General features: G+C 43.7%; 1 protein-coding gene across 5 annotated transcripts in view; it reads left to right on the top strand.

Annotated features, from left to right (window-relative positions):
* The first annotated feature begins 1,832 nt into the window (after positions 1 to 1,832).
* The window catches only part of ddr1 (discoidin domain receptor tyrosine kinase 1), a 38,545-nt gene continuing 17,605 nt past the window's right edge, over positions 1,833 to 22,772 (top strand). For 4 of the 5 annotated variants that reach the window (XM_023426347.2, XM_023426349.2, XM_023426354.2 and 1 more), the window contains exons 1-6: positions 3,745 to 3,895; positions 15,099 to 15,256; positions 17,501 to 17,603; positions 20,448 to 20,523; positions 20,736 to 20,888; positions 21,630 to 21,777. In XM_023426347.2, coding sequence (XP_023282115.1) covers positions 3,894 to 3,895; positions 15,099 to 15,256; positions 17,501 to 17,603; positions 20,448 to 20,523; positions 20,736 to 20,888; positions 21,630 to 21,777 — 640 coding nt within the window. In that variant the 5' untranslated portion in view covers positions 3,745 to 3,893. Of the gene's footprint in view, positions 2,217 to 3,744; positions 3,896 to 15,098; positions 15,257 to 17,500; positions 17,604 to 20,447; positions 20,524 to 20,735; positions 20,889 to 21,629; positions 21,778 to 22,772 lie in introns of those variants that run through there. The other variant, XM_023426351.2, reaches the window with a different exon arrangement.

The raw sequence follows: 22,772 nt of genomic DNA on the forward strand, positions 1-22,772 counted from the left end.
AGGGTGGGGGGGGGTTTAGTGACAACAAACCAAAACTCTATGGAGGAATTCGCCATATTTTGTTAAACCTGAAGAAAAAATGTGAAAAGAGTAATAGGGCAGAGAGGGAATGAGACACAAAAAGAATACGAGAGAAGAGGTATGGGGAAGAAAGGAAATAAAGCTGAAAAAGGTCATAATTTCATGCCAGGGGATTTGCAGTTGCCCAGACAACGAACAAACCAGAGCCAGCTGGACTATGTGCACAACAGAAAGGGCTGAAAAGAGAAGGGAAAGGCTCTGGGGAGTGAGAGAACAAGGGCTGAGAATTAGTGTGCTCGTCAGCAGCACAATTTCTGAGAATCAGTTAACATTTTTTTTTTATGTATATAAAACATAAGAACTTTCAGATGTCCACAGTGATTTCTTTATTATCTTTTTAACTTGAACTTACCTTCATCACTATCTTTGATTTGATTAGCATTATTAGAAATACAATTTTGAAAGAAAAGCGATATCAAGCAGGACTCAGAGAGGTAAAAAACATTCATAAATCATTATAGCATTGTGGCAGAACAGCAGGAAAACTCGCCACAATCACAAGGTTATGTTTTGTGTAAAGGACTGGAAAGTTGAACCATTAGACATGGGGAGAGAGAGAGGGGAGTGTTTTGATTTGGTTTAGCTCTGAATTGAAAAGTGGTGAGAGAGTGATAATGATATGCAGAGCAAATGAGTCCAGCTAAAGTCTTTATAAACACAAAGAATCTTGGAGGGAGGGAGGCAGAAGGGGTGAGGATGGCGGAGTGGGGCAGGGGTATGTTGGGGTGAAGTTGGCCTGAATAAAGCAGAAACAGAGAGAAAGCTTCCTAGAATCTCTCACATTATTTCAGTCAAAAAGTTTTGACCTTCCGGATTCATGAGACGTATGTGCAAACGCTCACACGAGCACTCAAGCGCAAACAGACAAAGTAAAAGTAAAACCTTGGGCAACCGTCGTGTCCTCTTCCCTGTTTATCCAAGGTGGAGCTCAGAGTGTGTTAAATGACCTTTATTGTCCCTCGCTGCTGAATGAGCACCAGCTAAAGTTTCCCTCCTCTCTGTCAATCACGCGGGCAAGAACCAACACATACAGTAACCGTTGCTCCGCCTGTTTGTTTCATTCACTCTCTGTCTGACTTGTTCAACTCTTGATGTAATTCAGCATAAACACAGGCACATGTGGGTGTTTTAAAACATGAATTCCCATCTCACTGCTGCCTTTCCTCACGGTCCCATATCAACAGCCTCCTGTTTTACTGCAAAACCTTTCAACCTGAGTCATTATAGCCCAGGGCCAGTAATGGTATACAGTTACACCCCCACTGCTCTGTAATAAAGTTTTCTTCAGGGATAAATACCAAGGCAGAGTAATGTGGGTCTACATGAAATGGCCCAATCCAGGCGCTGAGAAGCAGCACAGATAATTCAAGAAGTTTACAAGTTTATATTATAAAAGAATGTGTTTTACATTAAACAACTTTAAAACAATCTCTTACATGCAAAGGGTTAAGAAGGTGAAACCACCTCTCTGTGTGCTGCTGTATCAAATGTCATATTCCCCAAATCTCACTGTTGCTGTAACAAAGAAACTCTCTACTCCCCCCCTCCACCTTCACATTGAATTTCATTCTACAGTGTTGTTAAGGTCACAGGTCCCGCCCACCGGATGCTCTGATTGGATGTTGTCCCTCTTGGGATATTCAATCAGACACCTTGCTCGGAGCTGTGATTGGACACAGCCGGTGCAGTTATGCAAATGAGCACCTGGTGGCGCCTGCTGGACGGGCTGCAGAGCTTTGGACTGAGGTTGGAGCAACACAGCCAAGGCTTAGATTCAGTGTAGGGGCCGAGGCGCAGGGACCTTGGACGATCTCTAGCTCGTATTTTATATTTTCCCTCTTTGTCGACAAGTTTTGAAAAACTATTCCTCCCAAGAGCGTCAAGTGAGTCTGGCTGCGGGTGTGCTATCGACCGGGGCGTTCAGCAAGTGCGGAGTATTTTGTTGTTCTCTGAGTTTTTGACAGAAGTCGTTCACTGAGCGCAACAGCAGTGCTCCGGGGCTCAGTTTGGATTATTCAGTGAGCGCGTGTTGTTCAGGGCAAAAAAAAAAAAAAATCACAGCTTCACCTTGTTTCACACAGACTTCATCTGAAAGTCTGGATCGCTGTCAAAGAGCTCTTCTGCGTGTCTTTTAGGTAAGTACTGACAAACTCTTTTAAATCCTCCGCGCGTTTCTTCCTCGCGCACTCTATACTCCATAATAAGCCGCTGTAATAATATTGCAGTGGATATTTCCAGCTGTCTGTCTGTGTGTCTGTCTGCCTCTCACTCTGTGGTTTGGCGTCTGTGAGTCTCGGTGTGAGGCTGGCACGGCAGCCCTGGACTCTGGCCACGGGCTGTTGGGAAGCGCATATGAGGTGTAACGTTGCGCCCCGGGGCTCTGCACGTTTGTGTGTGGCAGATACATTGCGGCGTTTACGTAGCTGAAATATTCCGACAGCGTATATCATAGTCGAGTCTTATTCCAAACTGTGCAGCTCGACATCTTGATAAATGTGTGTCCTTGGCAGCAGAGAAAGCATTATGCACAGCCCTCATTTGTGCTATGACTATTGCTTTCACATTGTTTATATTCACTTTGTGTTTTCTAAATGGACTTTTATTTCTTCCACAGTGGAAGTTGTCACCAGTCACAGCCTCCTCCACAACCTGTTTAACTCATTCTTCGGCAGCTTTACCTCGCACCTCATTCGCAAAAACCTCACAAGTTAAACAAAAGTAATTCTACTTGGCATGTCCCCAGCTTTAAAACTGCGGCAGCCCTGATGGATGGCTCAGTAAAATGTGTAATGTTTCAAATGACCCCCACACATCCAGGTGGTGGTCATCACACCGATCATTAACCCTGAGACCTCACAGCAGCACAGGTGACCTCCAGTGAGACCATCAGCTCCGGTTTCGTTCACCTCTGGCCCTCAACATGAGGTGATGGTTGTTCTGGGAGTGAGCGAGTCACCAGAACCAAACCTAATCAGTAAAGGCCTGGCACCAGAAGGGGAGAATGTTTCACTCTCCGGGGGATGAGCTTGCCAGAGGGTTTGGACTTTGAACAAGATATAGATGTTTTGTTTTCGTTAGCCAGAAGGAAGAGGTGGTGAGAATGACTCAAATCATGTGGTATAAAAAAAAAAATGGCTTCTCATCTTTTCCAAGAGCAGGAAAGTTATGCTCAAAAACTGCACATTTCAGCCTCCTGCCTGTTTATTTGTATGTGGCAGAGAGAGAGACAGCAGGAGAAAGGTGACAATGTGGGTGTGATTGCAGGTGTTTCTGTCGCCTGCTTGTTCCTGTGTGTTTGTGCATGCATTCTGTGCTTGCAGGGAGGTGGAGGTGGCCTGATGTAGGAGTGAACAATGGGCTTCAGTGGGTGTGCAGTGCAGCGGGCAGTCACCTTTCCCACCACATGAAAACGGTACGTGTGGGTGGTTTGAGCGCTGGGGGACTGAGCAGGCGGACTGGAGGAGGCGTAGCTCTGGTCGACCGTTGGGAGGAGGAGGTTGAAGGTTGGTGTGGCTCAGTGTGCTATTTGCCAGAAAATAGAGAGGCAATAAAATGCAAAATTCTTTTTTTTTTTTCTCGCTGTACCTCCCTCTTAGTAGCAAAGGCATAAAGAGAGGAGGAGCAGTGAGTGTTGGTATACAGTCCCTCACTCACGGCAAGCACTGCTCTGCTGGATCCCTGTCTAATGGGCATCTGGCTAATTCTCCCAGAGCGTCCCTCGAGAGCCATTGGCCTTGCATAGTTGCTTTTTATCAGCTGTACAGTCCAGCAGAGGAGACGCAGAATGTATTAAATGGTTGGATAGACCAGTTATGTGAGTATAACTGTGAATGCACACACTTGGGGAAACAGGTTTTTTTTTTTTTTGTGATTTGTCTTTATCATGACAGGTTAAGGAGAAAATGGCGCTAATTGCATAATATGATTTGTGGAGAAATATGCACAGAGCAAAGTCATTTGTCTGATAGTGTCATTGAAATGGCTGCTGTACTTTGTTTTGTTTCCGTCTTTAGAGATTTTAAGAATCAGCAACGAGACTGTTGGAAAGCTGCTTTTAATGCACCAAACAAGATAAAACATGAACTGAGGTTTTGTTGTTTATAACTGTTGTGTTATGATTGAAAACACAGAGATGCCTGCCTGCGTGCAAGCTCACACACACACACACACACACACACACACACACACACACACACACACACACACACACACACACAGAAGTAGGGTTTGGTGTCCAACAGTGGGAGCACTGGTTTGTGCAGGCTGGTTGATCATTGACCTCAGTCTGTTGTCCTTTATCTGCCTCATTGTTTTGGTGGGAGCCAGTGCTTTTTGACTTTGTCCTTGTGTTTCTGGTTGTTGACCATTCTGAAAAGACTTTTAGCAGGTGGATACGAATTCAAACTCCAAAGGCAAATCCTGCACAATGGCCGGACTGCATGTTTTGCACAGTTGCCTGGTTTTAATAGCAGTGTGGCTAATGTGGCTAGTTAACCACATGAGAAAACACAATGATGATACTGGGGGTTTTCAATCCAAAGAAACGGTCTTTCATGTGACTTCTCTCACAGCAATCGTGTTAGGCAGCAACTCCTCTAAATTCTGTGTTTGGTCGTAATTGGCTCCCGACAGACTGAGCGGGAACCTCAAGGCCACAGGAAGAATTCATTTAAGTCCAAAGACATGGCACGGTTACTTGCCTCCCTTCTGCACCGTTCCCTTCTAATCGGAAATGAAACCAATTGAAGGCAGGACTCCACTGTCCACCCTGTTTTCCTAAACCAATTTCCCCTAAAGTCTAGACAGCTGGACTTTTCAATTGCATTTGCCGTATGTGTGGTCACGTGCAGAGCGAGTCTGACGTGACCGTCGGAGAAACAAATTCATCGTGTAATGGGCGGTGACACTTCAAAGCGGAATCCAGTGCTTTCTTGGGCTCTAGTTGTCAGTGGGCTCTCGAATCTCTTATTTGATTTCCTCTCCATGAATCTCCAAAGTCCCACCTTCTTTCAGATCAGCCATCCCCACCCCTCCAGCCGGCCTTCATCCCCCTTCTCAGCATCCCACCCTGACATCCACCCTACCTTTTGATCCCCTAATTGATCATTCTGGCAATCTGTCTCTCTCTCTCTACATCTAACATGGAGCAAAATTCTCCTTCTTCATCTTCTATCTTCCCATTCCCTTTGAAGCAGCACGAGATGTTCCATTTATTCTGCTCCCTCCTTCCTCTGCTCGTCCATCTCATCCTCAGCCTCCCTTCTCCTACCGTCCCTGTGAGCGACCTCATTCATCTGTTTGCTCTTGCCAGTCATGGTTGCCCTGCTTAGATAGCAATGTTGCTGTGTAGATGTAAGCAAACTTGGCTGCTTCAAAGACTTTGCCACAGTCTCTTATCAAGGTATCTCAGACCATGGCTTCATGCTTCATTTTACCCAGGGAACCAAAATAAATGTTTCTGCATACGTCAAAATTAAAGGCGGCTTTTTTTTGAGGTGATAATACGTATATGATATAATTTATCAACTACCAGCATGTGGCAAAGTGTTTTTTTGTTGTTGTTTTTTTTACAGGAAAAAAGTACAAAAATATGGAGGTTTGCAAGTAATCCTCTCTAATCTATAATTTCTCAACTGCAATAAATATTTTTTGACTCAGAAATACTAAAATACTTTAATTAAAAGATGACTGATGGACTTGATGGAGCATTTATAGAAAGTGATCAACATTCAAGCGTCAGAACCAGAGATATCGTTTTTCTTTATTCCATGCATTCTTACTTTTTGTCTAAACCTGCTGCCCACATTACCCATAATGCAACTTGTCCGCCAACATTTTAGTTGGAGATTCTGCATGTTATGCTAGTAGTTGCTAATGCAGCCTGGAGCCGGTTGCCTCAAGCAAAGGTGAGGAGCGGGCTACGGAGGTTGGTGAGCTCACTTCTTTGTAACTCCACACCCCCACAGGTTTTTTTTTTTTTTCTTTTTTCATTTTCAAATTTGTGGTCTTCAACCAGCATTGCCTCCAGTGACATCACTTGAGGCATTTATCAGAGTTTGTGCAGCTCCCTCTGGAGCCGCAAAAGACTTCACACAACTGTTTCCACATGTGCAGCAGTGCTCCTCCGGACCAGTAAACAGACTTTACTATAAAATCGGTGAAACTCCCCTTTTTAAAATCTTATGATGTTAATGGTAATGATCAAATTAGAAAAAAGACAATGCTTCAGTGCTAAATGCTGAAGCCTGTGAGCCGAAACCAACCGTGAATCATGTCATGTTCCTTCACATGTCTCTCCAGCAACTGGCAGTCGGAGTTATCGCTTCTGGAAAAAGAAGACAACCCCTATGAAAGATGGAAACTCACAAACCTAAAAGCCAGTGTGCGCTCTGTTCTCTCCCTCTTTTTCTTTCTCTTCAGTTTTTTTTTCATCTCCGTTCAATTCCTCACACTGTGGTGGTGTTTTCGGCGAAGTTGCCAGCACACGCCGTGCCTCTTGTGGCTCAGTATACCCACTAATAATTACTAATAGCTCCTGGCAAAGTAAGTGCTTTTGAAACCTCGGAACATGGAAGAAAACTGTGTTCAACATCAAATGTTACTTTCTTCTTCATTATGTCTTCTCTTCTCGTATGATGAATTTGAGTTGTAACGACATCCACAGTGAGTGGGGCGGACCTGTCTGTCTTTCTCTCAAAGGGGTTTAGAGGGGCACATTAGCATCAGGAAACAGTTGCGTGATGTGTAATTTAGCTGTTTTCATGAGGCTTTTTTTCTGCTGAGAGGGAGGGGGAGGACTGCAAATGTGATAAAGGTATCAGCCTGTGCCCGAGGCTTTTAGCAGGGACGAATTGTGTGTGTATGTGTGTGTGTGTGTGTTTATATGTGTGACTGGGGTTTTAGCAAATCCCAGACTTTATATTAGTCAGGTTGCCACAAATTTTGGATCCTAATTAGCTTTTTCTTGTGAGTGTATTCTTTTGTTTGCCTGCTGCAGTAGCTCAACCTCAAACAGCTCAAAGACGTCTGAAAAGATTTTCTCTGTGCTCAGCTGTCATTCATTAGGAATGAGAAAAAGACATCTGTTGGAGGGTTGTGTTAGGCCAGACTTTTTTCTCACTTTGACTCAAAATGCTGAGTCTCGCTGAACTCATTCCCGTTTGACCTGATCTCTCTGGTTTTTCTTTCTGCTGTGTTCTGTTTCTCTTCAGGCCATCCCTCCTTCCCTCCATCCCTCCTTCCCTCTTTCCCCCTCTCTGTTTCAATAGCTGCTCACTGGATGAATAATTCTCACCCTCCTGCGGGCAAAGAGTTGCCTTTGTCCCACGCTTGCTCTGTCATTCTGAGTCTCTCCGTTCAAATACCAGAGGGAATTTTCCTCCACCATGGCATTCTTCTGTCTGTCTGCGGCCGTTTTCTCTCTGCCCATTGTGAGAGTAGCACCGTGCCGTCACATGCCTCTCCTTTCTCCTTTCACCTCATCCTCCCCTCTGCCTCTCACTTGTTCTCTGACAGGTGGCAGTGAGACTGTGCAAATTGAATTCGGGGAATTGGCTGCCATCACACTGCAGCCCTAAAACAGCCTCGGTGTCAAACTAGAACCAGAGATCCACATAGTGCACTCTGCTGCCATGCTGTCATATTAACATGCTAATGCTACCACATACCCACTAGATTCTCATTATGATTTTTACACCCACGCTCCAACTAAGGTCAAACTCAGAATTAATCTTCACTCACTGCAGCGCTGAAGCAGATAACTTGAGTATAGGAGAGAAAGGTCTCTCAAAACTTGTTTTCACTAGAAAGTGAAATGACACTCCTCTCATTCCAGTTGAATTATATACAGAGAGAGGAGGGAAAAAAAAGCCGAGGACAGTCTCACGACGTGTCCTGACATGTATGAAGTTTCAAGCCCCGAGAACCAAAAAGTGTTCCAGTTTCAGTCAGTCAAAACCAGTTCCCCAAAAGAAATTATAACACACACTGTTCTGGTGTTTTTCCCTTTGCGTGTGTTGCACAGAGAGAGGACTCAGTTGATTCGCATGGCAGCCGACTCTGTTTAGATCATGTTGACTGGCAGAGGTGCCAACAAGGCCTTCACTTTTTGGTGTTTTTGTCATGCTCTCCGTTCTTTGTCATATTTCAGCTTTCACAGAACGTCTCTTCTTTCGTTTTATTTTAGTACACTCTTAGTTGTTCTGCATATGCGAAAGGCAATGCACCTCCTTCTGGGTCATGTGTTGTTGCTGTTATGTGCCTCTTCAGGCTTATTTCCTTTTGATTGCTTTTACAGATGCCATAATATTGTAGCAGAATGATGCAGGCGTAATTAAAAAACAGTCCAGACTAAATATTGTTTGTACTGCAGGCTTGTAGCTACATGAACAAAATCTGGGCAAACCTGGTTGCTTTGTGTTTTTAATTTGCAGCTCACTAATTCTTGTGATGATTGATAGAACCTTTTTTTTTTGCGAAAAATCAACAAACTTTTAATTGGAAGAAAGGTTGGACATATCAGCTGTCAAACATTCAATTTATCAGGAAAAATAACAGCGACATTGCTCTCAGAGGACGGAGACATTGTGGCGCAGGCTGCAGAAAAGGCTCGGGGTAAACGTGTTCCCCAGAAAACCAATTAGACAACTAGACCTATATAGTTTGTGAAGGCAAAACCCTGATGTATGCATTTATTATTGTGGATCATTTGTTAGATTCAGTCTGTTGAAACCTGTTAATGAGGATGGACCAGGAAATGGAGCCTGACCATTACTGGATGTTTTGAGGCTGATACAAATATCACATATGTGAGAGATGAAAGAATCTTATAAAGATACGTGGGCTGATATTCGTTTCTCATGAGAATTTCTTAAATAGGTTTATTAAAGTTATGTGACCAGAATACGTACTAAGCAGGTCATTTTACAGCTGAAAAATAAACTTTCCGTACTTGCTGATGAGCTACACAACGGAGACATTCATTCTAAGTTGCCAAAAACCTTTTTTGCATTGATGCGCTGCAATTTCTTGTCATAATTGGCCATAAGTATACAGTATATACTGATGCTGATATGTCTGTGATGCTGATCCTAAACTCTACCAGGAACCACTGAACAAATGTGCACAATATGATCAATATGGCCTCCTCCCACTCTGGCACACAAAACTGCCCACCTCCATCGGACTCTTAAATAAATGGCTTTTGAAGTAGTTTTTGGTTTGGTGCTACCTTGTGCTTTTGAAGGCACTGTGGTCTTGGATACATTGATATTCTGTGTATTATACACATTTAATGTGTGATTTAATCTAGTTTAGATGTGTGTCTTTTTTGGCTGTAATGTAATGTAATGTAAAACCACCTCCTACCACAAGAGTAAAAATCTTTGAATTTTGGCAATGTTTCCTGATCAGCCCACCACTCCAACACCCAACAAAACAACAAACAAGAAACCAAAAGAAATTGTGTGTCTGGCTACAAGCATAATCCTTTGTCCCTACACTTACAAATAGGCTTGTGTGGCTGCTGTTGATGAGGGCATTCTTCACTTGCCAGACCAACCTGTGGTAATCAGTCACCATTTGTCTCTGTCCGCCATGCAGATATGCTGAGCAATGCTGCAACTGGTACGGACTGAGGGGACGAGTGGACCTGCTCCCAAGTATAAAGTAGGCAGCGAAAGGGGAAAAGATGGAAGTTTCAATCCTTAGTTATGATTGATTTCAGTTTTTATAGCTGCATGCTAATGAACCCAACTTCGTTACATTTGTTTTTTTTTTTACCAGTTTTTCTTTCATTCTTTCTTTCTTTTTTTGGTCTATCATCGAGCCACGGCTATGGTCCCTCTGCTATCACCACTGTTATAGCTTGTGAATTAGATTTGTTATGAGCTATATTGTTGCACAGCACTGCTTTATTACACTGCTCTGATGTGTCTGCCACCAGGAAATTGTGTTTTGAATTGGGTATTTTTGTGGAAGCTGAGCTGTCATAATGAGTCATTCGATGTTAAGCGCAAGCAAAGTATTCCAGGAAACATGTTCTTATTTTACAATCCCCTTACCATGCTTTCTTTATCATGATTCACCACCTCCTGGAGTCATACGTCAGTCAGATGCTGCACTTTCTCCTTTTCTCGTTGCTGCTGTTTAATTTGTTTTTCTGACTCGGCCGCTGTCGCTGTCTCCTCCGTCAACTCTCATTACCTTGTTTAAGTGACTCATCCATCCTTCCCTCCTGCTTCCTCAACCTGCGGTACAAATTCAACAAAATCAGATTCCACAGTCGTGACTAGCACTTCCTCGTATGGATGAATACTGTGACACACGGATGTATAATTTGATGACCAGTCTATGACCAACACTTGCAGCTAACAGAGGGGCACAACGTCTTCACTTCACCCTCCGTTACTGTAGGTATTTTTAGAATTGGTCTGTATTTTCAGTTTCAAGTGCAAATGTCTTCAGCCTGTCTCAAACCTCTTAGTTTACATCCTCCCTAGCTGAGGGGGAGTTGCTGCTGCTGTTGTTTCCCTGCTTAGAGTAAAGAGAATATTACACTGAGTGATATTTTAATATTTAACCAAAGTAAGCTGTAGGCAGTAATTTCAAGATGAGAATAGAAGAAACCCCCTCAACAGATTTGCGCAGGCAGGAAACTTATGCCTGCCCTTGGAGTGGGTCTTCAGTAGAAACAAGGAAACAGTGGCCCCGCAGGGATCAGCATTTCACTCACACCATCTCTGAGTCACACAGAACCAAGCTTGTTTGTTCAAAAGCCATCCCAGGACCTTGTTTCTCACACTTCAAAGTGCTGTGAAGATTGAAGATTAACTCGCACTTCCTTCTTTCTAGGACACATAGGGTAGCGGTGTGTACGACCTGGCCAACTTCCTCACACACTAATGGAAATCCAAAACAAAGAGCTCACTACTCCCCGTCTCCCCAGTGGCCATTAGTCACGTCTAACCGAGGCAGTGTGTTACTCTATCCGGCCATGATTGGAGACTTCACACGTGGTCTGTGTATGGAACAAGAACAACGTAAAAGAATCAAGGCTGAGAGGTGTTGTGTATGTTGTAAATCACGTTTATTACATTATTGCTGACGTTTTCCAAAAGCAAACTACACATTTTTATATAAGTTATCAACACATGGTAATGCAAATGAGAGCAAGGGATGTTTTTAGCTATGGAAGCAGTGTGGCTCAAGGTCCAGACTGAAATACCTCGACTACTACTGGATGGATTGCCATGAAATTTCAAACAGATGTTCCTGCTCCCCAGAGGATGAACTGTAGTGAATCTGGTGATCCCCTGACTTTTCCTGTAGTGCCACCATGAACTTCACGTGTGGTTTTGAGAGAAATATCTCAAAAGCTGTTGAATGGATCACCATGAAGTGTGGTACAGACATTCTTGTTGCCTTCACGGTAACATTGACAAAATCTTAATTAATCCAGTATTTTAGTTTTTTGACCAAATACTTGCAACACTAATGACATTCCCAACATCCTCAGCTATGTTAGCATGCTAACACTCTAATCTACGTTGGTGAACATGCCAAACATCAGCATGTAATCACTGGGAGCAAGTTAGCATGCTAACGTTAGCATTTAGCTCATAGTACTGCTACACCTAAATACAGCCTCCATATAGATGCTAACATGGCTGTAAACTCAATTATTTTACTTTTAACCAACAGTTGTTCTCCATACATTGTCTAGCAATGCAGTTAATATGAAATTGCAGATATAAAACATACTCATGACAGCTGTCCATCACAGTAAACATGATTAGAAGATATCAATGTACAAGAAGATGAGAGAAAGGGCTGGTTTCTCACACAGCAACTCTCATTCAACAGCACTTCATTTGTAAATTGGCTGCTGAGAATTTCTGGATTCAGATGGTTTGTTTTGCAAAGGTAAAACTGGGATAATAAGCAAACACAGCCACTGTAAAATGCAGAAATGTGAATTTTTCATCATTCCTTAGAATGCTGCTCAGGAGCTCTGTTAAGTCTCAGATTTTGATAATGTGACTGTGACAGGGGAAAAAAGTGGACTTCATATCGACTGTGATTGATTACCTCTCTTAGGTCCCGAGCCTCTGTGAGCTGATTTTCATATTGCACTGACACATTGAAACTAATGTCTTTCGGGAAGGGAGGAAATCCCAAAAAAGCCTCTAAGTTAAGATATGCTTTGGAAATTGCTCAGCAGTGATGTAAAGCATGCACACTTTCAGTAAACGAGACAGAAACTGCAAAACTACCTGAGCAATCCTTTAGGTCACTGTACTGACATTTGGACTGGCTCTATTATACAACTGGAAAGAACAACGAATGCTAACATATGGTTCCAACACGAGGGCCTCTCTAGAAAAGACGCTAACCAGTGCCAAGGCAGTCTTACCATTTTTTTTTTTTTTTTACTGAAGCAATCTAATTATAGAGACTCTGGCAAGCTATCTCTAATGATGCAATGGCTGCTAACTAAAAAAGTTATCCTGTGTGTCTCTCTGCTCTCGACTCTGTCTCTCTTGTCAGTTGTGTTTCGTTCTGTGGGACAGAAACAGCAGCTGCTCATAAGTATTCATTAGTCCTGCTCATGGATTAGCTGAGACAAAATGTGAGAGAGTAGTTTGAGCTCCACACTGCGCTGCCTCCTCCAGAACACAGCGGGCCCTTCTCCCTCTCTATGAGCACTAACCACAGCTGTTCAACAACACTTGACTTTTCCAACAACAATGTTCTCGGATGGCGGCGGGTTAGGGTTAGAGTTTGTTCCTGCTCGCCGAAAACATTTGTCTGCTTTTCTTCCGGGTTTGTCATGTCTTTCTGTGGTGAGTTAATTTAAAGTTTGTTTCCCTTTCCCCCCCCCTCACTGACAAACAGCGATGAAACGCTGTCGAGGATAGTGTTTGTTGACATCGTGGTGGTTGTTATGGTGATTGTCTTGAAATTGTGGCCCCAGTCATCCGCTTCTCAGCTCTGATTTTGCACACGCAGCTTAGTCCCGTAAGCTCCATATTTCACCATTTTGTCATCTGGCATATGTACACACGTACTTACTCATTTGGAGGACTTGGGTGTTTTTCTGCAAAGAAAAAAAAAAAAAAAAGGTGTCAGCCTCTCTTTCTCTCTCTGTTTCTCTGCCCTCTTGGAACACATGCACCATGGATCGGTTGCGTTGCGTCTCCCATTCAGGACAGCTGCACAGGCTGGCTATTCCTAAGATCTCCTCTATGCCCACATTCGCACCCCATGTGCCCATGCATACACACACTGTGAGGCCATAAGTCACCCTCTCTGCACCGCCTCCCTCCTCCCAAAGACACACACACACATGTACCCGTGTCATCGCTGCTCTTGTTCCACCGTCTCCGCCATGTTGTGCTGCCTGAACTAACTATTATATTCACTCTGTTTCCATACATTCTCCCTCCCCGGTTGACCTCCCCCCCCATCCTCCGATCTTCTGTCACTACAGCTGTGTGTCAGCTGTCGGCCTGTCGCAGTCTAGTCAGAGATGAATCTGAAACACAGAGGGTCTACAGGGAAGACAGCCTGGCCCCTCTGTCTCCCCCAGCTGTCACTCCCACTTCAGACTTCCACTTATCATGAAGTTTCTTTCCATCGTCTTGCTCACCACTGGAAGTCTTCCCCAGACACGTTCAAAAGTAAAATATGCACAAGGGACAGAGCTATGAAATGTGCAGATTTTTTTTCCTTTATAATTCACATATTCATTTGGTGAAATTAAGCTGGTGTTGTCAGACAAAAAGCACAGAAGATTTTTTGGAAGAAAGCTTTGAGTATTATGTCATTTTGAAACTCTGTTGCCAGTTTATTATGTACCAGCTACGAGATAATGAGATCTTCAGCAGACTTGCAGTAAATTCAAGCTTCATTAAGGTCGTAATGTTCAGGTTTTAGAGTTAATGATTCACTTGTATGATCAATTTGGAGGCTGTAATTCCACATATTTTGTCTACCCCTTTTGTATTGATGAGGGTTAACTAAATATTACACCTCTCAACACCTCTCTGTACAGCACAACACAATTCAACCGCATCACAAACCACAGCCCTCCAAAATGATCGTAAAGTTGAATAAACAACAAAAACTGAAGCCTTGTAGGATTTACTGCTTTTACTGTTATATTAGTCTGCATTAGTTTTAGCAGATGTACAGAATAAACTCACAACTGACTGTAGGTGTTTTGGCAAAGCTCGAATCTTTCAAGGATCTTAAGTCACTTAACAACACATACAAAACGTCTGCGATGCGGTGTTAAAAGCAAGTCATTTACTTTGTGCTACACTAGCACAAACCATGTTTGCATCCCCTTTAACTCAAAAATACTTTGACATCTGTCCTTCTCTTCTCTGGCACTCATTGGTTTTCATCTCTCCAATCTTACTGCTTCATCTGTTTGTTATTTATTCCAAAGAAGTATCTCTAACTGGGTGCTCCAAATATGCTTCGCCCTATTAGGGAAAAGTAGGTTTGAAATCAGTAATTTGGAGAAATGATTGGTATTTCAAATACAGAAGGAATAAAATTATCTGGGAGTAAATGGGGCCGGCTAATTATACCATCTTCAATTACCAAGCTGTTTGTACCCTTTCTAAAGGCAGCAAAGTATTATTGTATCATGGCATTCGGCTGCCAGAGACGAAAACAAATTAGCTTGTGAACGTGGCCTTTGTTTTGTGGCTTTGTGCTCGCTCCTCTGGGGTCCGGCCTGAGCTGGGCATGCATAACGTTGAGAAACAAATGACTGAGACATGCTACGTGCCTTGGACTAAGAGGATTTGATACAGAGAGTTGAGTTATTGATAGAGATGTTGAGTTTGTGAGCTCAGCGGGCTCAGGCTACAGCTGCATGAGTAAATGTTTCATGTGTGAAAATGAAATTAATTGTGTTTTTATGGTGGTCGGTTCAGTTTCAACAGCCACAGACAAGAATCCTAAAGTGGATCCAGACCTAAAATATCTCTCTCTTTCTGTGACAGGTATGCCTGTGGTCGTCAGCGTGTCTCCGGACAGGTAACCAGGTGTGTTGCTGCTGTCATGGCCTCGCCTTCCCTGCGGCTGTTTCCTGTCACTGTGCTCACAGTCCTGGTGGCACTGGTGTCGTCTTCAGAGGAACATGAGTGGCACTTTAACCCAGGTAGGATGTCAAGTCAAGAGAACATCTAAATTGTGATAGATAAATTGTGGGTTTTTTCTTCTTTTTTTTCTTTTTTTTTTTTCTGTTTTTGTTGTTTTTTTCGCCCACCCCCCAAAAAAAACTGCCTTGTCTGAAACAGCTTGTCACATTTCAAAGTTGTTTTTTTACTGCCACAAACTCAGACATGATTGCATTTTCAAACCCCTCACTCCCTTCCTCCTGTCCACGGGCGCAGCGATCGTCTGTCCCGTGGCTCTGACATTCCCCTCACATTCTCAGATCCGTAAGGCTCATTCTCCGTCCGCTATCAACAGGCTATCCTGTGTCCTCTCCCTGTCTGCCAGCTGGTCGTGTGTAATAGGAGAACGAGATAGCTGGGCAGCAGAACTTCAGCATGTTAGCATTGTCATTGTGAGCTTGTTAGTATTCTGAGATTAGCATTTAGATAGATAGATACTTTATTTATCCCCTATGGGAAATTCATGTGTCCATTAGCTCATTGTTGATAATAATAATAACAGTTAATAATAAATAAATGAACTCAGCTCAAAGTGCTGCTGTGCACAGCCTCACAGAGCCGATAGCATGGCTGGTTTTTGCTGCTTCTCCTTATCTAATGTGATTGTAAACTGAATATTTTAGGTTTTTGGGCTGTTGAACAAGTGATTTGAAGACGTCACCTTGGGCTCAAGGAGTTTGAGATTGTGACTAATTGTGAGCAAGTGCTTATTCAAAAAATAACTGCCAGATTAACAACAAATAATATACATAGTTGTTAGTTATAGCCCTAACAGAAATTCTTGTTGAGTAATTGTCTGCTGAGTGATCTGCTGATTTATGGACCGTGCGTGTCTGCACTAAATGAAACTGGGATTTGTAGCTGGATCGATTGAAAAACAAACAGTTGGAGATAGATGGACAGACTTTTCCACACACACACATACAAACACAGACACCCACACATTTTATCTTGTAGAAAGAACTGAATCAAGTTTGATAGTTTGAGTAGAAATGTTTTGATACATGGGCTAAAGTTTCATGAAAAATGAAAAACAAAAAACAGGAGGTGAAAGCAGAGGGGAGAGAGAGAGAGAGAGAGAGAGAGAGAGAGAGAGAGAGAGAGAGAGAGAGAGAGAGAGAGAGAGAGAGGCAAAGATTGCAGGTGGCGGGGTGTTGACTGGCAATGTGTGTTGATGATGATGGTGTAATGAAATGGGCACCTGTCCGCAGGGTACGGATGAACTGTGTATATATGTGTGTGTGTGCTGCACCCGTCGGGGTTTTTAGGGTTTGTCATCCAGCCCAACATTCCTGTCCGCTGACTCAATGACAGAAACTGAGTTAGACGCTCACCCCCACCCCCGCCTCTTTCTGTCACCCTCAGCTTCCCGTCCATATCACTGTCAGTACCCCTTTCCACTTTATCACTACCCAACCCCTCCCTCAGCCTCTCACCTCCCCCTCCACCACCTCCTCCTCATGACTGGCTTCAGAGTGGATGGCTGGGTCGTTGGGTAATCCCTGCCTGGGACCATGCTATCTGGATCATTTGATAATGCTGCCGCTGGAGCCCAGTCAGCACAGATATTCGAGACCTGTCTGTGTTCTTGAGTTCGCCCTTCGTTTCTTTCTCTCTTTTGTTCTCTTCCTGTAAATCCCCAAGCAGTGGTAACTGGAACAGGGTCTGTGCAGGTTCGCTGGAGTCCCGAGGAGGTGGCTTTGTGTGGGATGGAAAGCTAGATGGAAAGACAAATGGACAAAAAAAAACAGGACTGGTATAACCTCAGAGGAGGAAGGTCATCGGGTCTCACAGGGCCACTTTATGGAATATGAGCATGCCAATTAAGATGCATATAATTATTAATGACTGTCTTTGATGTTGTCAGTTTTGAGAGGACAAAGGGGAGTTAGTGGAATAAGTGATGCAAAACACTGCTATTTAGTTTCACATGACAGATGGACCCTGAGAGATTCTGTCCCAAATTTCAGCAAAGTGGAACAAATGATTGTAGAGTTTGGTATTTTTCTCCCTCTACTGTGTCTGTGTGGGTTATGAAGCATGAAGTCCGGAAGTTTTCACAGAGATGACATAACAACATTATGCTCCGTGACCAATGATGGCTGCTGACACTCTAATGGAAATATTAAATTTCTCCTGGACATGTGCTCCATACAAATGAGAGTGTTACTCATGTCTTTATCCGGCCTCTGTCCCTCTCTCTTTCCCTCAATCCTCCCCTACAGCTCAGTGTCGTTACGCCCTGGGGATGGAGGATGGCACCATCCCAGACTCTGACATCACTGCCTCCAGCGCCTGGTCAGACTCCACTGAGGCCAAACATGGAAGGTAGGAAAGTGTGTTTGTGTGTGTGTGTGTGTGTGTGTGTGTGCGCGCCCAGGCTGGAAAGTATCCAATTATGTAACTTTCATTACTGTAATCAAACAGCTTTCCTGTACACACACATACCTACATTAAAGACTAACTTAACACAAAGCTGTAGAACAGTGTTTCACTGTTCACACCCAGCAATACTGATCACTCAGTTGCACCTGTAACCACACCCACTAGTGATGTCATAGTGTACTGACACACCCTGGAGTACACTTCTACATCACTGCAGCGAGGTGAAAAAGTGAAACCACTGTAGTTAAACCAAAACTGAAGATTATCAGCTGGTGATAAGTTGCCGTATTAAAGATTTGCAGAGCCTACAGCTTTGTGATGATATTGATGATATTTCATGCACTAGACAGAAGCAGCATTTTGTAGATGGATAGATTTCACAAATTATTTCTCGTATAACATATTTTATCCTGGCAGTCATTGGTTTGTTGTCGTGAGATAAACCAGTGCAGGCTGCACACACGACCATGTAAAGACATTTTTTTTTAAAACAACAAATTTCTAAAACAGCAAAATGATCAGCTTCAATGGAAAATGTATATTATTGGATGTTAATGGGTTAAAACCTGCACCACAACAGGTGTAGCCTTTTCAATCTGGTTTGTCCTACTTTTTTTTTTTAAGTCATTGTTACAAAGAAAACATAATCACCAGTTTGAGTGGCTGCACTGAATGGGATGATTGGTTGCTGCTTGATAGGGCAAATTTAATTACCTGGCCCCAGACATCTGAATCACCGCCTGCATCTCAGATTTGTTCAGCAGTTCATATAATGAATAAGGCGTCATTTGGTCTGATTAATCGGGCTGTATTATCAGTCTTTGCATTAAAACCGTAAGGGTCACAATGTCACATTGGCCATTGCACTTGACTAGTAATTATGTAACTGTTTAGTTAGAGTGACCTTTTTAAAAGAGCTACTGTTGTGTCAGCTGACTGTAACAGTAAGTAACAGCACTGTTACAGGAATAAGATATTCTCGTGCTCATCCACATGTCACTGTGGACTGATGTGTTTGTCTGCATGCCTTTTTTTTCCCAGCGTGTTGGCACCATGCTAAAGTAATTCGTCAGAGGTCTATTAGATTATGACAGAAGATGATAGTGTGTGTCTTTCTAAAACCCACTGGGTAATTATATTACCACCTTGTCTGTCTGGCAGCAAGGTCAGAGTCATGAGAGGCAAAACATGCTACAGCCATGTGTACGGGCCTTCGCAGGATCACGTGTGTGTGTGTGTGTGTGTTCATTTGTCTCCATTGGTCTGTTTGGCTGGCTCTCTTGGCTGAGTGTCTATCCATGTGGAAATGATTATTAGCCCTAGCTCTTTTTAAGATACACCGGGGAGACACTGAGAGAGAAAGAGAGAAAACAGAGAAAGCAGCTGACAGTGAGAAAAAAGAAAACAAGTGAGAGGTGGATCGCAGCTATAGTGTGGTGACAGTCGGAGAGGAATTAATTTGAAAACAGGGATTGAAGGAGGGTGTTGTGTTAAGGGAGGGAGTGAGGGATACAGATCTAGTAGGTATTATTTTTTTTCATGGCTGTTCTTACTCGGTGGGCAGTGATATATCAGCACGTTGGTGTGAGGGAGTGGCGCAAAGATGGAGGGAACTGAGAACAAGGAGAGAGGAATGAATCATTGGCTGGTATTTTAGTTAGGAAGCAAAAGAGAGACAGAGAGAAATAGGAGAAAGAGTGAGGCACTTGGCAGAGCAGTTTGCCGTAATGTTAATCCCGCTGGCTGGTGCACGTCGGACTGAACTCTGCCCAGCCACATTCCTCCTTTCTCCCTCCTCATCCCTCCGTCTCCCGCCGCCTCCCTCCATCACAGGACACTCTGAGGAGCTCTAATGTGTTGATATCATCTCGCGGTTTCCGGCTGCATGATCTCACCCATCAAGTGGAGAACAGGATGGATTGAAATATTAGCTCCACTGTCAGCGTGACCGAGTTGATATAGTGATTTGTTTTGGCGGTCTGAGCAGCAGCTTTCATTTTGGGAGAAGCCCCGCAGCGGTCAGAGCATGGTTGTGGCCTGGCGTCTGTTGCAAAGCTCCTCGAAACGAGTCACACACACACACACACACACACACACATAGACACACAGCCAACTTTGTGGTCTTCATGTGGCCAATATGTGGTGGTAGTATGTACTTTTCTTCTCAGACTGGATTGAAGAAGGTCACATCGAGTGAAAATCTTTTAGTGGTGCATGTGTGTGGTCGTAGCGGGCCTGAGGAGCTGCGAGTAAAGATCCTGACGTTACACACCAGACCTTGTTGTGAGGTTTGAAGAATGTGAAAGAGCTAGTCATTTCCACTCCTGCTCCTTTCTTCTCTCTTTCTCTTCTTGTTCACGAGCCTAATGCGTTGCCTGCATTTTCCATGTGCCGGCAGTCTCTCTCTCTCTCGCTCTCCCTCTCTCTATTACCTACGGCGTGTCTTTAGCCAGGTTTCTGTATCGCTGCATTTCTCGGTTTCAGACAACATTGCCTCATTTATGTGAATTTTTGGCTGCCATGGAATCCAATATGTATGTTGGTGGAGGAGAGTCGGACTGTTTGTATTGAATTCTCACTTGTACCTCTGCATGCTGCCAGCACTGTGGGTTTTGATGTAGTCAGTGTTGTTGCGGGTGTGTTTGTGAATGTTTGGGTATGGACCTGGGATTTAGTGAGCTTTCTCTGTTGGGTTTTTATTTTAAAAATGTCGTTGTTAGTTTTTCTCAATTTGTTATTTCACAGTATCAACCACCTTCTCTCTCTCTGCTTGTTTGTTTCTCTCAGGTTGAGTACTGGAGAGGGGGATGGAGCGTGGTGTCCTGCAGGAGCCGTTTTCCCCAGTGGATCAGAATACCTTCAGGTCGGATACTCAGTTTACTCCGCTCTGATTTGTTGTCATAATAATTATCATAATCAAAATTATGTACCTACGACCACAACTGACGCTTACTAACTAACATGATACATCTTGTTTGTTTAATCTGTGCGGAAAGTGTTTTGTGCGCCACCTTTTGACAGAGCAAGGCGAGCTGTTTCCCTGTGTTTTGATAATGTATTATCTGTCTCTCGTAGATTGACCTGCACAAACTCCACTTCCTGGCTCTGGTTGGTACCCAGGGTCGTCACGCCGACGGGCACGGCCAGGAGTTTGCTCGCAGCTATCGGCTCCGCTACTCTCGAGACGGAGTGAAATGGATCACCTGGAGGGACCGCTGGAGCCAGGAAGTAAGAAAGAGTTATTTACAACAGAGCTGGAGTCCGCTGTCTCTTCTCGTGTGCACACAAATGAAGGGAAGTGATAGTTTGAATGTTATTCAATGAGCTTGGAACCTTGGAACTTAACCTAAGGAAAATGAGGTATCCGTTACTGATAGGAAACAGCTCATTATCCTGTGGCTGCTGAGTATAAACGTTGTGTTATTATTCATCTGCATTTGATCCATTATTTATTTAGAAGTGGAGCAGTGTCTGTTCAGGCTACAGAAGCAGCCTTCACTGCCGGATTTTTTCAACACCATCCGATGAAAACCTTAACCCTGTTCAGATAGAAGCACCTCCTGTTGTGCTTCAGTTCTGCACTGTATTTTGTACCACTACTACATGAAATGATGGAAATACAGACCGCAGACGACCAGTGTTTTTAGAGAAGTAGATATGATTTCAGGAGACTGCTACACAACAAACATTCAGATATTGCAAGCCCATGTAAATCTTTTAGATAAAAGCTGCTCCTACAAAAAACTGTTCCTGAAGCTCTCACTCCAAAAGTCTGTCAATCTTGACACCTTTGTGTATTAAAGAAGAAGTTCAGTCAGTTCATTTGTGCTCTTCTTAGATTAACAGATTTTGAAGACACACTCTGAATAAAAAGTCAGAGCCTTCAGGCGAGATTATTCAACCTTGCAGATAAGGTGGGAGACGGGCGATGTAAATGTGTGATTGAATATTTGTATCTCTCTCCCCTAGGTGGTGTCCGGTAATGAGAACACCTATGATATCGTGCTGAAAGACCTGGGCCCCCCCATCGTCGCCCGCATGGTGCGCTTCTACCCCCTGGCTGACCGGGTAATGAGTGTTTGCCTTCGGGTGGAACTCTACGGTTGCGTATGGGACGGTAAGCGTGTGTTGCCGTTGCTGCTTTTTTTTTGCCTACTTAGGTATTCATTTTGTCTGTGTATTCTGAGGCATGCCCTCCAGAGCTTGATAAATCAGATCACATTTCATATGGTAAAGGTAAATGAGTTCGCTATCATCCTAGATTTACTTCTGTATCAGATAGGAAACGGGGGGGATTTGTTCGATGATAATTATTATGAGTGTGCGTGCGTGTTTTCGCCATACATCCCTTGCATCGATTTGAGGTATTGCATCAAATTTACATCCTCAGTGGGATTTGCCTGGATAAAATAAGTCACACAGTAATAAATGGTGTTGGTCTCCATGTTTCCTGAAGCACAACACTGACTAACTGAGTATTTATGACTGGCTCAACTTCTCTCCTGCCCCATCCACCTCCCTCAGACAGGCTGCACTGGGCTGCCTGTAAATCAGAGCTGTCGCCAAGTCAAGCCCCCCTTCCACGGTCTGTGTCTTCAGTGAAGACCACCTCTAAAAAATATGCTCTCATTTTGATTCTGAGGCAGTGCAGCTCCACAAGCCAGACATTATCGAGTATCTACAGAATGTCAAGTTTTACATAGTCAGTCTCTGATCTCACCTCGTATCAGATCATGTGGCGGCACGGCGTCTTCCCTGTGTTTATTGTTCTACATTTGAGATGGACCTTCATGACCCTCACACACCCCCACGCAGGTGCATGAGACGCACATCTGAGTGGATAACCACATCCTGAGACACTCATTGGTGTGCAAACAGAGCATACTGCACAAATACTGTAAATCCTATGTGAAGTATTGTTTATTATGGGTAGCAGAGCGGCGGGGCTGTAGTCTGTGTTGCTGACGTCACCTCAGTTCTCTGGGACTGGGCTGATTAGCTGTGTATTGGCGGGTAGAGGCTTAAGTTTCGCTGCTAATGGTGGCTTGGACAGCACAGGTTTGAGCAGTGGACCTCTACGTTTGTTTTACTACTTAGAAAGCAGCTGTAGCC

Source organism: Seriola lalandi, unplaced genomic scaffold, assembly GCF_002814215.2.
Source record: "Seriola lalandi dorsalis isolate HSWRI2012SDOR001 ecotype SW California unplaced genomic scaffold, Sedor1 jcf7180002054825, whole genome shotgun sequence".
NCBI classification, from domain to species: Eukaryota; Metazoa; Chordata; class Actinopteri; order Carangiformes; family Carangidae; genus Seriola; species Seriola lalandi.